The sequence below is a fragment of the Lissotriton helveticus genome, chromosome 2_1, assembly GCF_964261635.1.
Source record: "Lissotriton helveticus chromosome 2_1, aLisHel1.1, whole genome shotgun sequence".
Taxonomy (NCBI): Eukaryota; Metazoa; Chordata; class Amphibia; order Caudata; family Salamandridae; genus Lissotriton; species Lissotriton helveticus.
Window position 1 is genome coordinate 135,570,057 of NC_136059.1, and position 12,680 is coordinate 135,582,736.

Sequence of the window (12,680 nt, forward strand, 5' to 3'; positions counted from 1 at the left end):
GATACATTTTTAACCAAGTACGAGCACACAATAGAGCAGATCGTAAACTGCCTAAGGATACAGATAAAGGCAGGGCCAGTCTTCAAGAAGAAAGCAAGAACAAATGGGTGGTTCAATAACGAGTGTAGGAAGCTAAAGTTGAGGGTACGAAAATGGGAAAGACAGTTAAGGAAAAGGCCAGATAATGGAACGCTAGAGAGCCTTTGAGGGACAAAACAGGAATACAAAAATAAGTCGAGGGACAGTAAATTCGAATATATGGCCAGAAATTGGAATACAATGTTTGATGTGATTAACACAAATAATATAAGATCATTCTGGCGCCTGGTAAAAGAGGGAAACATACAGGAGGAAATGCGGTATTTAGAGGGTGAAGACAACTGGGCCAGCCAAGGGAGAAGACCCTGGAAATAAGGTATGAGGAGTCAGAACTGCAAGGGTTGAACTTCTCCATTCAAAATATTTAAAAAAATATCCAGTCCTTAAAACTAACTAAAGCAGCTGGGCCAGATAACCTTCCTGCAATTATTTTAAAAAATAGTACAGATTGGTGGGAAAGGTTTCTAAATACGACCTTTCAACATGTTATAACTTCGGGGGGTTTTCCAGAAAGTTGGAAGGGGCGATTGTGAGGCCAATTTATAAAAAAGAGGATGCAACACTACCCCAGTACTACCGCCTAATAAGTTATGGGGTTAAAGCACACTTGTCCAGCATCGACCGTGCTAACTAATGTTTTGGGCTGATTAAAATGTTACTGAATTTGAGCTTCAACTCGGGCACCTGCTTTATTTATATCTGTAAGTGCTTCCTGTTGAGGTTTAATTTTTGGCCTACAGGAAGCACTTACAGAGTTCATTAAGGCAGGTGCCCGAGTTGAAGCTAACTTTGTAGTCATTTTAGAATGGCGCCGCCTACTGCCAGAGTGGCTTACTTGCAAGTTGCAAATCTGGCAGCTTGCCGGCACCATTCTAAAATGATTGCAAAGTTAGCTTTCTTCAACTCCTGCACCCGCCTTAACTGAAATCTGCCCGCGAGCGAAAGTGCGGATTTTTGGGCAATTTCGCGAGATTCGCGGATCGCGAAATTGCCGAAAACCCGCACATTCCACGAGCTGAACTGATTTTCCTGCACATAGTTAGTAAATGTGTCAAACAGCTGCTACCACTCCCCGCGGCAACAATGATCCAGGCTGTACGAGTGGAATGCCACCTTACATCCTGGAACTTCCGGTGGATGCAAGCAGTATTGAATTTTTGGCAGAGAAGGAATGGGGAGGGGCCTGCCAGAATAGCAAAACTCTGCAAAAAAGAAATAGAGGCTAGCGAACTAAATTGGGCATCCCAAGGTAGAACCAGGCAAGATAAGTTGTGTGTGACACTACCCTTACATTCAGACCAATGGAGGTCGGGGCAGCAGATCCCTAAGTTAACTTGAAGGCCCAAGAGGAAGATTTTGCGTTATTTGAGGAGCAAATCGTCCTCCCGGTTTTTGATAAACGGGTGGACCAATGACCAAACATAACCCTATATCGAGGCCATGCCCAATCCAACACTTAGAAATACAATCTTGAGATTTAGAGTGGGCCTGAACCCATGCAACACGGATCGGATGATAAAATCTGCAATGACGAATTAGCAAGGTCTATGTACATGTGGATTGCAAGTCAAATGCAATGGCCCACTCATTTTGTTGGACTGCTTGTGGTTCTTAGAAGAACAGAAAACATTTTTGAAACCTCTTTTTATTGTCTATGAATTTTTTAGTATGGATCAAGCGCTTAGCTTGATGATAAAAATGAGATTTTTAAATGTAACATGTGCAATAGGAAGATTTTCAATTGCCATACAGGAGTCATTGAAGGACCTGGTTGTATAATTTAAAAGGAGTGGGGTTGAAACGTGACGTTACCTATGCTAGGGGAAATTCCGGGACCGTGTTTCCTATATCGGATGCACAAATGTATACCCAATATAAGTGATCCCCTCGCCGATGATGAATTAGGTACCACCTATGGTTTGCATGAGATTATTTGTTCAATTTTATCTAGATTTTATTGTGTTTTATTCTGTTTTAACGTTATAGGGCTTGTACAAAGCAGATTTTAATAGTATGTATTGTAGCTCTTTCTTTTTATGGCTATATATGCCAAATAAATATATAATAAACACAACGAACGGGTGCTGCAGAATACGGCACACATGCAGAGAGGAAGAAAGGAGGTTACATAAAAACAAGGTTCTCATTGTGCCAGCCTCTGGGAGGTGTAAACTCATGTATGCAAGTCTTGATAGATATACATTTGCTTCAGGATCCAAGGGTGGAGCCACAGGAGTGCCAGTGCATCATCTATTGAACTCTCATTGATGAATTACTTTTGGTCATATGTCAACACAACTCACCATTTGCATTAGTTTATAAATGCCATCCTGGATTTTGATCCAGGTTTGTGTTTGAAAAGCAACACAAGCTACTGCAAAACCTGTGCAAATCTGGCCCTGGTTTCTAACACGTACATATTCACATGAACAGGTACATCACTCTGGAAGACCTATTAACAAAATCTCACCATGCTCACACACATACATACATTTAAAGAGGCTCAGTTGGAAAGACATAACTCACTAACAAACACACACATACAAAGTGGATAAATACCAACTCTCTAGGCATAATTACAGAAAGACAAAAAGGTCATAGCCTAAATCACTTCCTTTCAATAAATACTCAGAATTGAGAGGTCTCAGAGGCTAGGTTCAGGAAAGACCTGAAAACTCATCTATTTCAGCGCCTTTAGGGTCTTTTGATTTGTCCAGGTTCTTCTGCAGTCAGCTCCCCATCATAGCGCTGGGACACACCAGTGGGTGTAACCAGGCGCTTTATAAATGTTCATATTAATATTATTATTATTATTATTATTATTATTATTCCATGGATCCAACTATGAATTTTTACACTATCCCATATTTACTGGGATTGCATCTGAATAATTCACTTTCCCAATTTAGTTGTGACAAGGAGAAAGAGGAGAATACCTCTAAACATTGCTTTTGTGCATGAAGGTTACCCTTTCTGCACAAAACAATCCTGCCTGTAATGCAGGCACCCTTGCACTAGTATGTATGACATTACAACGCATGCTTTTACCATGCATGCCTTTACATCGCAGTTTTTACAACGCATGCTGTTACAACGCATAGCGTTAAGGGGTGCTGGATAGTGAATAGTTTAATTTACTATTCCAACTCCAGTCCCCGTGGATAGTAGGGAAGGTGTTGGATAGTAAATTAAATCTACTCCCTATCCTAGAGCGCCCCTCAGCGCTATGTGTTGTAATTACATGCGTTGTAATAGTTGCGTCGTAAAGGCACTGCGTGGTAAAAGTTGCGTTGAAAAGGATGTTCCCCTTGCACTAAGCTGCATACAGTGAACCAGCTCAAGAAGAGAGCATGAAGGATCTGTATCTTTGTAAATATGAGGCATTTCTGCTCTATCCATTTTACGAGATGCAGTGCATTGCACCATCTTTGCTTGCTGTCCTGATTTGCATAGTAGCTTTGTTAATTGTAATATACTGCTTCTTTGTAAATGGAACTAAAATGAAGTACACCATATAGAGAGTGCAAGATATCCTCATAGAAAGAAAGAGGCTACAAGCAGATAATACTAACTGTGTTGTTCAGGTAGTGTGGGCAAGCAGTTAGGCTCATTAGTGGACAGTGTTAATCATTTGTTGTACTCATCGAGACAAACACTCAAGAATAAGTCCAAAATCAATTTAGTACAAAATTATCGCTATGCTTTATTCATGTTTTTTGAGAAACAAGACTTCAAACCAGAAATATACTTTATACAGTATCAATTACTTGAATAAATACTTTGAAGACTTTTAATTACAGAGATAAATGCAGTGCAGTTCAAAATATGCAGCTCTTTCAGTATCTAGGCACATGGCAGTCGATACTATCAGATATTTACTATTGCGGTCATTAGAGAAAAAGATGGAAATGTATAGCTTGAATGCAGTAGACCAACAACACAGTTACTGTTGTGGGTGCCGGCAGCAGGTCTCTCTAGGTCTATGGATGCCAACCCGGCCGTCTTGGTGACTGGACAGCTGGTGTAATTTAGATGGTGGAGGACCACCGACTCAGATGTCCTCACAGTCACTGGAAGGAGGGCTTGACGAAGGAGTTTTGAAATTCACAGTCAGCGGACAGCCCACAGGTGTGATACAGAGCAGACTATCATGGAATAAGCAGTCATGCCACTGTTACTGCTGAAGGCTGTGGAAGCTTTGGGTCTCTGGCCTCAGTGTAAATTGTCCCCTTCTCTTACCAGGTTTTGTGGGAACCACTGACATCACCACTTTCCTGTGCAGCAGCTTGCTGTTGCAGGCTTTCAAGAGTGGGACAGGTCCTCTGCCCTGGCACAGATCTTTCCTGGAGGGTCCCCCTGGGCCCAGGAGCTCAGGCAGGTAAGGCTCCAACTCCTGTGGCTAAGTTCACTCTGGGGCTGACTCTTCTTCTTCCTGAGGAAAGAGGTCCTTTGTCTGTTCAGAAGCTGGTTCCCCTGTGTTCCTACCTTCCCTCTTGGAGAGCTAGGCCATTCTTCCACACTCCAGCACCTATTTTGCACTCTATCTCTGCTCTTTGCTCAGGTTTTTGCACACGCCCAGTGTGTGATTCCAATGATTCTGTTATGAATCCTTAGTGCTGCCTCAGCCCATGGTGAGGTCTCTAAATCATTACCAAGCAAACATTCAACTGTGTGTGTCGTAGAGTGCTTTCTCTTACTCACCAGCAACCCCGCCTAGTCAAATGACACCATTGCCATGGGATGGTTTCTCATCAAATTGTCAACATTTGCGACTGGATAGGACCTTCCAGGCATGCCCTGATCAGGGGACACTAGATTCTGAGTCAGGATGGTGACACGAGCCCCAGTGTTTCTCAATCCTTCCACCCTAACCCCATTAACAACAGGATACTGTCTGTATTTAAGAATGTTTTAGGACAGAATACTAAGGTGGCTAAGTCCACATACCCCATGAGAGTCACCTCAGTGAGCTTTCTGACATGGTCAGGGCCCTCCTGATATCCCACCTGGAGACTGGCCACTGCATTTGCTGCAGAAAAACTAGAGGCATTTTTCGTGTTTTTACAGCCAGGGTGTCCGTATTGGTACCCAAAGGGACAACAGTCCTACACCAAGCCTGCTAAGGATCCTAATTATTCCCCTGGTACACCCCTTTGGGTGGCAGTAGCGCTATATAAGCACATATACAATACAATACAATTTGCTGTGAATTGTCTCAGGGCGCAACCTTCTGAACATATTTTTTGAAGCCTGATGAAGACTGTTTGTTCTTAAGATTACCCTCTTTTCCTGGGTGGGGCTTTCTGGCTCTTGGTCTCCCCCTACCAATGGTAGTTCTGGTCATGCTAGTTTTGAACCAGTAGTTTGATTTATTCCCCAGCTCTAGAGCAGTAAGTAGACCCAGGTCTACCAGATGCTGATGTAACTTCTCATTGTAACAATTACTAAAAAAATGTTCCTTCGTAGTCTTTCACATTGTTACCTGTTACCAACCATCTAGTGTGTTTACTGAAAAGTCAACAAATTTGACCCAGAACTGACTCTGGGTTGGTAGATTCTCCCAGAAATGTATTCTGTACACTACAGTGGTAAGACCAAAGCCCTTTGTCAGGGTACACTTCAGGAGTTCATATGTCTTAACATCTGCCTCATTCAATGTCAAGAGTCTATCCTGATATTTTCCTGAGAACAGTTCCAATAAGAGAGAGTTTCAATGTTTCTTTTCTACTTCCCTAGCTACACAAGCTCTCTTAAAAGCAGTGAAGCATTGTAAATGTAAAATGTAAATGGATACTTGTATAGCGCACTACTCACCCGCAAGGGTCTCAAGGCGCTTGTACAAATACCGCTGTGGAACCCATCCTGGCTTTCCCTGTGAGGTGTCCAATCCTGGGCACCCCCAAGGTGGAGGCCAGGCATCCTTAGCGTTGTGGGAGCCGTTGTGGAGATTAAGCAAGCTATTGCCCAGAGTTGCAGAGTGGGTCTCCATGATTGGAATAGGCACGAGGCGAGAATTATCAGGTCCGTGGTAATTTTTTAGCCCAAGACCCGCCGAGGCGGGGAATTGAACCCTGGTCCCGGGCCAGACTTCTGCATCAGGGTCTGCCACTCTAGCCATTGAGCCACACATCTCCAGCATTTTGGTGATAACATCAAAGCTCTGCATATTGAGGGATATCTTCTTTGGGGAGTTTTATGTTCAAATATTTTTCTCAGTGTTTACTTGTATGCTATCACCAGCGATAGGTCATATGCCAATTTTTCCTTCTGTCTTTCTATTTTGAGGAGCTAGGTTTCTAAACTCGGGGGCTCATTTATGAGCCTTTGCAACACTTTTGCGCCACGGGTGCAGCACTTTGTGTGATGCACCGGTGGCGTAAAAAATGCACCATATTGCGCCCTATTTACAAAGTGACATATATAGATAGATGCGTCACTTTGTAAACCCCTGATCTACATTATACGTGTGTCAGGTATAATGGATGCAGGGTGGGTGTTCCCCCACATCCAATCCTCAAAAAAGTGGCGAATTGTACTCTATAAGATTTTAGTGCGCCAACTTCTAAGACGCCATTGTTTGAAAAAATTACGCCTGCCTCATGGCTGCCACATTACTGGAGTTGTGTCACGCTTCTGACACAACTCCAGCAATGCGTCAGTTTTGCACCGACAGACACTTCAGTAATACTGACCTATCTGTCATTCCATGCAATATGATGCGTCATACAGTAAATGACGCATTCATCATGTTGCAAGGAGGGCGCACTGAGAAGGGATGCATTGCTGTTATCAATGACCCACAGTCTCTTGGCCAATCATTTAAGCTGGAGGTCCTCTTCTGAGGGGACCTCAGCTGTTTCTGAGGGGACTGCCTCATGTCCGCTCTCATTATCATTATCAGTGATAGTGTCATCATCCTTAGATTGGGCTACTACACCTGGGTGATCTTTCTCAAATTGAGCTAACAGTTGTCTGGGATATTCAGTTTTAGGACTTGGGCCCATTCTGATACCATAGCCCTTACAGATGTTTCAGCAATGTACATCATTCAGGTCCAGGTAAGGGGTCTTGTCAAGCTCCTGATCATGGCTACTGGCTTCAGGCATTATTTCACTAACGTTCTGACCTTTTTAGAGATTTACCAAAAAATAGCTAAATTACTTTCTCCTAAATAAAGTACAGACGTTTACATTTCTAAATGCTTGTTTCAGGGACTTAACAAAGGCCATAGCAGTATATTTCAGAAATTTAGAAAAAATAAGCCAATTTCAAGTTAATGTATCTAAATGCAATTTTTGGTTTTACCCACATGTTCACTCATTGACAAAGTAGTCCAATAAATGAGAAGTTGTACACCCCACCGCTGAGCCACCAATGTAAGATACTGCCTCTCTGTACAGTTTACTCAAATTAAGTAAACTATGTAGAGTGCGTGAGAGATTCTAAGAGGAAGATGGAGAAAACAATCAACTAATATGAACTCTCTTTTTGTGGTAATGTGGGCGAGCAGTTATTCTCATCAGAGAACAGTGTTAAGCATTTTTTGTAGTCACAGAGGCAATAAATGAGACACATACTGAAGGATAAATAACAAGATTCTTTATATATGTTTTTGAAACACAAGACTTCAAATAAGAAATCTATTGTATACAATTCCAGTAACTTGAATAAATATGTGTAGACTTTTAATTATGGAGACTTATGCAGTGTAGTTCAAAATATGCAGTACTTTCAGTATCTAGGCACTCGGTGGTTGATACCATCAGATATTTATCATTGCTGCTGTCAGAGAAAGCAATCGAAGAGTAGAGCTTGAATGGAGTTCAGTAGACCATTGTAAGAAACTGGCTCTACATATACTGTACCAAAGTGAGGTACAGTGTGTATAGAGTCCAAGGGTCTCCAAAGGTTTGTGGGGGTTAAAGTTAGATAGAACCTTATTCTCTAAAGTGGTAGCTGGGTCGAGAAGTAAGGCAGTATCAGAGGACTGTGCAAAGCATTTGATGTACACACACAGTCAGCAAATGGATTCACACACTTAAGAACTGAACTCTAGGCCAATTGTTTTGTATAAAAAAATATACTGTTGTTTTATTTCTAGAACTAAGCAAGCCTGGTACAGGTAAGCATAAAAATACTTCTCAGTAGTAAATTACTTGTATGAACACAGTTCAAAATTGCAGTGTAACTTGTATGGGTTTTGGTTACAATTTTAAGTAAGCAGTTTGCAACGCATTGCAGGTATTGCACATTCGAATGAATGGGCTTTTTAAGTAAAATGCAGTTAATTACTTTTCAGATTACTTTTGCTAACACAGGACTGAATCCTAGATTCAGCCCTCGGACATATTCTGAAAACAGGTGAGTAAATAAGTTTTGTTATTCGGCTGATATTTAAGGAATAAGGTTAAAGGCACGATTTTTAAAGAATATTATTGCATTTCAAAAGGTGCTGTTTTGAGGTTGGGAGCCCTGTTGATTTCAATGGAGATTCTCTGGGACAAAGAAACACTGCAGGCCCTGGGACGAGCATCTTCCTGGAGTGACTAACACTTTGAGGGGAAAGTAGGGAAGTTAGAGGACTGGTTAGGCACTGCTGGGTTGGGCACACAAGGCCGTGGGGCGTTGGGTGCAGGGGTGCCTTGGGACGTCGGATTTTCTTACCCTCTAGGGTTGCGGTAGAGGGGGTCTACTAGATTGAGGCTGCAGGTGGCATCTGGAGGCTTGAGGCAGGTCAGGGGTCACCGGATCTTGTTTCAGGATCGCTGGGGGGACCTCCTATTGGTGTTTGTTCACTCACACACGGGCCGGGCTCGGCGGGTGCAGAGTGGGCTGGATTTGCGGTTTCCGGCTGGCACCAGAAGCTGCAGTTCAAACACACAGGGATGTGTGCCATGTCGACTCTTCACTTTGTTCTGCACAAAGACATGCAGCCTGCAAAGGCAGTGTGTGTGTGTCAGGGTACAGGGCCTCTAAGGGTGGCACAATAAGTGTTGCAGCCCTTAGGGGCCTTCTCTGGTCACAGTGCCCTGGGTACCTATGGTATCATTTTCCAAGGGCTTACCTGTGGCCAGAGATGCCAATTGGATTTAGGCTTCAATGCAGGTTTAGGGAAGGAACAGAGGCCCTAGGTACCTAATTAGCAGGAGTCCAGGGCACTCTCAGTCAAAGCACATCATCAATTCAGCAAAAAGTAGGGGCATACCATGCAAGAAAGAGGGCACTTTCTCACAACCATCAACACAGTTACCATTGTGGTCGCTGGCAGCAGGTCAATGCATACTGTAGGTCTGTGGATACGGAACACCGCCATCTCAGCGGTCGTGGTTGCTGGATGGCTGGTGTAGATTTGGATGGTCTTTAGCCTAAAAGGAGGATCTTGGCAATTTACAACGTCTGCAGGGGCTCTAGGGTTTCTTGGAAGCCTTGCAAGCTTCAGGAAGGAGAGCAATTCCCAGTTGTCAAGTCTGCTTAAAGTTGGCAGGCATTTGCTCCAGTTTCTTCCGCAGTAGGGCTCAGTTCCTGGTCCGCCAGCGGTATTCTTCTATTGTCTTTTATAGGTCAGTCAAATTTGAAGTCTAGTTCTCGGGGAGCCACCTGAATAATGAATTTGAGGGTATTTTTAGGGTGGGCCAGGTAGTAGCTAATGGGCCGCCTAACTATAGGGTGCCTACACCCTCTTTATGCTCTCCCCAGTAAGGGGTTGTCATTACCCAACTCCTAATAAGCTATAATCCCCAATATTAAGATGACGGGTACTGAAAAGTAGGATCTACCTTGCCTGCCCGACCTAAGGGGTTTTACAGGGTGAAGATATACCCACCCCCTACTGTGCCTAATTTTCTCACCAACAGTGGAGCAAGACTGGGAGTCACCATCTACTTCAAACAGAAGAGGTCCGTGGGAAGGGTTCAAAGGTAGCATGTCCCTTGAAGTACCCTCTTCTGCGGAGGCAGATCCTTCAGGGAGTAGGTGTGACCACCTCTTCCCAAAGCAGCCCTTGTCTCTGGATCTGAAGAACTCTAGCTCTCTTCCTAGGGATCCAGAAACATGTCTGGTGATGGCAGGCTGAATAAAACTAGACCGGGACAACATCACTATTTTCAAGGACCTGATAGATTTTTTCCATATAATAACAAGCAGCGGGCAGAACTGGCAGAGTTTGATTCTGCAGAATTCCATTACAATTCGGTGAGATTCTTTGGAATTCGGGCAGGGCAGAGTGGGCGTTTGGCATATTTTCGTAATGCAAAAAACACCCTTGCATCCAAACAGGGCTGGAAGAGGGATCAGTCCCTCTGTTTAAAAACATAGCAGATTAAATTTCGACCTTAACCATAGAGAGACTGCTTCTTCTACCTGCCCAGTTTAGAAATCAACCACTGCAGATTATTTCAGCCAGTGGAGTGGCAGAATTTATCAGTAATTAAGCATAACAAGAGTAACCTAAAGATCCGTCCGGAGCTAGTATTAATAGTAAGCATGTTATCCTAGTAGCAAAACAGGAAATCCTCTTAAAAAGGTGCCTCATATCCAAATTTTAAACATTTGCAATGATATGCTTTGTCCACTGGTAAGTGAATTGTTTGAATAATCTCTTAATTTATATGTATTCATGCACTTCAGTGTTACAGTGTACCAATAAACATGTACTACTTTTTTGCTTTCTGTTAGGTGCTATCATGATCACTAAGGCCACAGAAGCTATAAAACAGGCATTAGAGGACGCAAATTATGCTATAGCGATGAGAACGAAAAACACGAAAACTGTGGAGAGCTATGAATCTCTGTATCGAAACTATGAGAATGCAATCGCTTCCACGGAACAGGCCATTGCAGCTAACACACAAAAAATTCAAGTCACCGAAACGGATCTAAGCTCAGAAAGGGCACAGCATGAAAATTTTAATGCATTCCTCATTTCGTTGAGGAAATGCACCAGTTTCCTCAGCACTGGTGCTGGCAAGACCCGTGTTGACAACATGTACCTGGATCTCAGTGGAGTGCTTGATGGTGTGCTGGGAGCCTTGAATGAAATCACAGAGACTTTACGCCCCCTGGTTGAAAGTAGCACAGAGTACTCACTCCTGGTCACGGCTAGATTACCAAACATTATACATAAGCTGGAAGAGGCGAACAGCAGGTTGAAGAAAGCTGCAGCGTCCTAAATCAATGTGTTCCTAGCACTGCAGTGTGTGGCAATCCCTGTAATCTGCTTCTTTTCATGCATTTTGCCACGCAATACCTTTGGGTGGAGCTCTCACATCTCCTAAGCTCCTCTCCTTATATGCGAATGGGCTGCTGGCTGACCAGGTCTTCTTGCCTAATGAAGGCATAAAATCAAGCTCAGCATCAACCCCCTGTCAGACTCACCTTTTCCTTGTTGCTCAGAAAAGTGAAATCCCATGAACCTCGTCTTCAGTCAATGCATCCTGAACATCCAACAGCACATCACCAACACCAACCCTGCTTCATCTCTGGAAACTGCACCTTGCCATGAAATCCAGCAACAATAAATCTTCAAATTCCTATCTCACCATCATATTCCCTCAAAGGCACTCCTTATGAAAATAGGGATGCATTTACAATATTTTGCTGAAAGGCAGCACTGCAGGTCTTCCTGCTACACTGCCTTACAGCAAAAGAAAAGGGCAGGAATGTGCCTTGTTGATCAGATGTAGCTCATTCCTTTCCTCTTTCTCTGTACTGGTGCTAAGGTGACTGCCATGCGCCGTGGTGTAAGGGTGTCTGCGTTGTGGGAATTGTTATTATGCAGGAAAGGACATCATCCTGTACAAAAGCAATCCATGGAGGCAATTTCCTCCTCTGTGATCTGCTTAATGCAGTGGAAAAAAATGTGGAGAAAAGTTATTTCTCCTTGTTACGCCTCTCCTACCCCTCACCATGCGTATGCTTCGGGCGCATTCCCAAGTTTACAGAAGATTGTAAATCTGGGAATCTGTCAAGTGCCGTAGGTGTTACCTGGGAACACCCACAGTAACGCCGATGCTAAGCCTCCCTATCCCAGTGCGAGAAAACTCAGTAACTTGCGCTGCGTTGCCTGACACCATATCTACAATGCCATGAAAAGCCAAGAAGGGTGGATTTACATGACCTTGTAGCTATGGCCTGAAAAGTGTGCCACTGGAACATCAATAAAAGTGACGTTCTGGCAGTGCAGGGACCTTGTAAATGAAGCCTATAATGTCTTACCCTCACCCTTCATCAAAACTCACTCTGGGAACACCCTCTTACCCATACTCTCCATTACCGATGCTTCCCTCACTCAAGGTATCTTTTCAGAAGCTCTCAATACAGGACTCTCACTCGTAATGAATCCTACATTGGACACTGATGACCTCACCAACTTTCAATCCATCACATCTGTATTCATCTGCAAGATCATTGGATCTGGCTGATATTGCAGCTGTTGCAAGACATTATGCTGTCAATCTAAAAAACAGACTTTCAGGAGCACTAACAGGTGAGAGGCTTTGACTCCGTCCTTATGTTGGTAGTCTGGAGGACTTATTTTGTATAGGCAAAAGATATGTGCTTTTACAATAAAAACTGCTTGCAGT

The 12,680-nt window shown here is 43.4% G+C and overlaps 1 protein-coding gene across 1 annotated transcript in view; it reads left to right on the top strand.

Annotated features, from left to right (window-relative positions):
• The window catches only part of LOC144820077 (uncharacterized), a 94,462-nt gene extending 83,195 nt beyond the window's left edge, over positions 1-11,267 (top strand). The window contains exon 4 of the mRNA XM_078677730.1: positions 10,774-11,267. Coding sequence (XP_078533856.1) covers positions 10,774-11,267 — 494 coding nt within the window. The remainder of the gene's footprint in view (positions 1-10,773) is intronic.
• Positions 11,268-12,680: the final 1,413 nt, after the last annotated feature.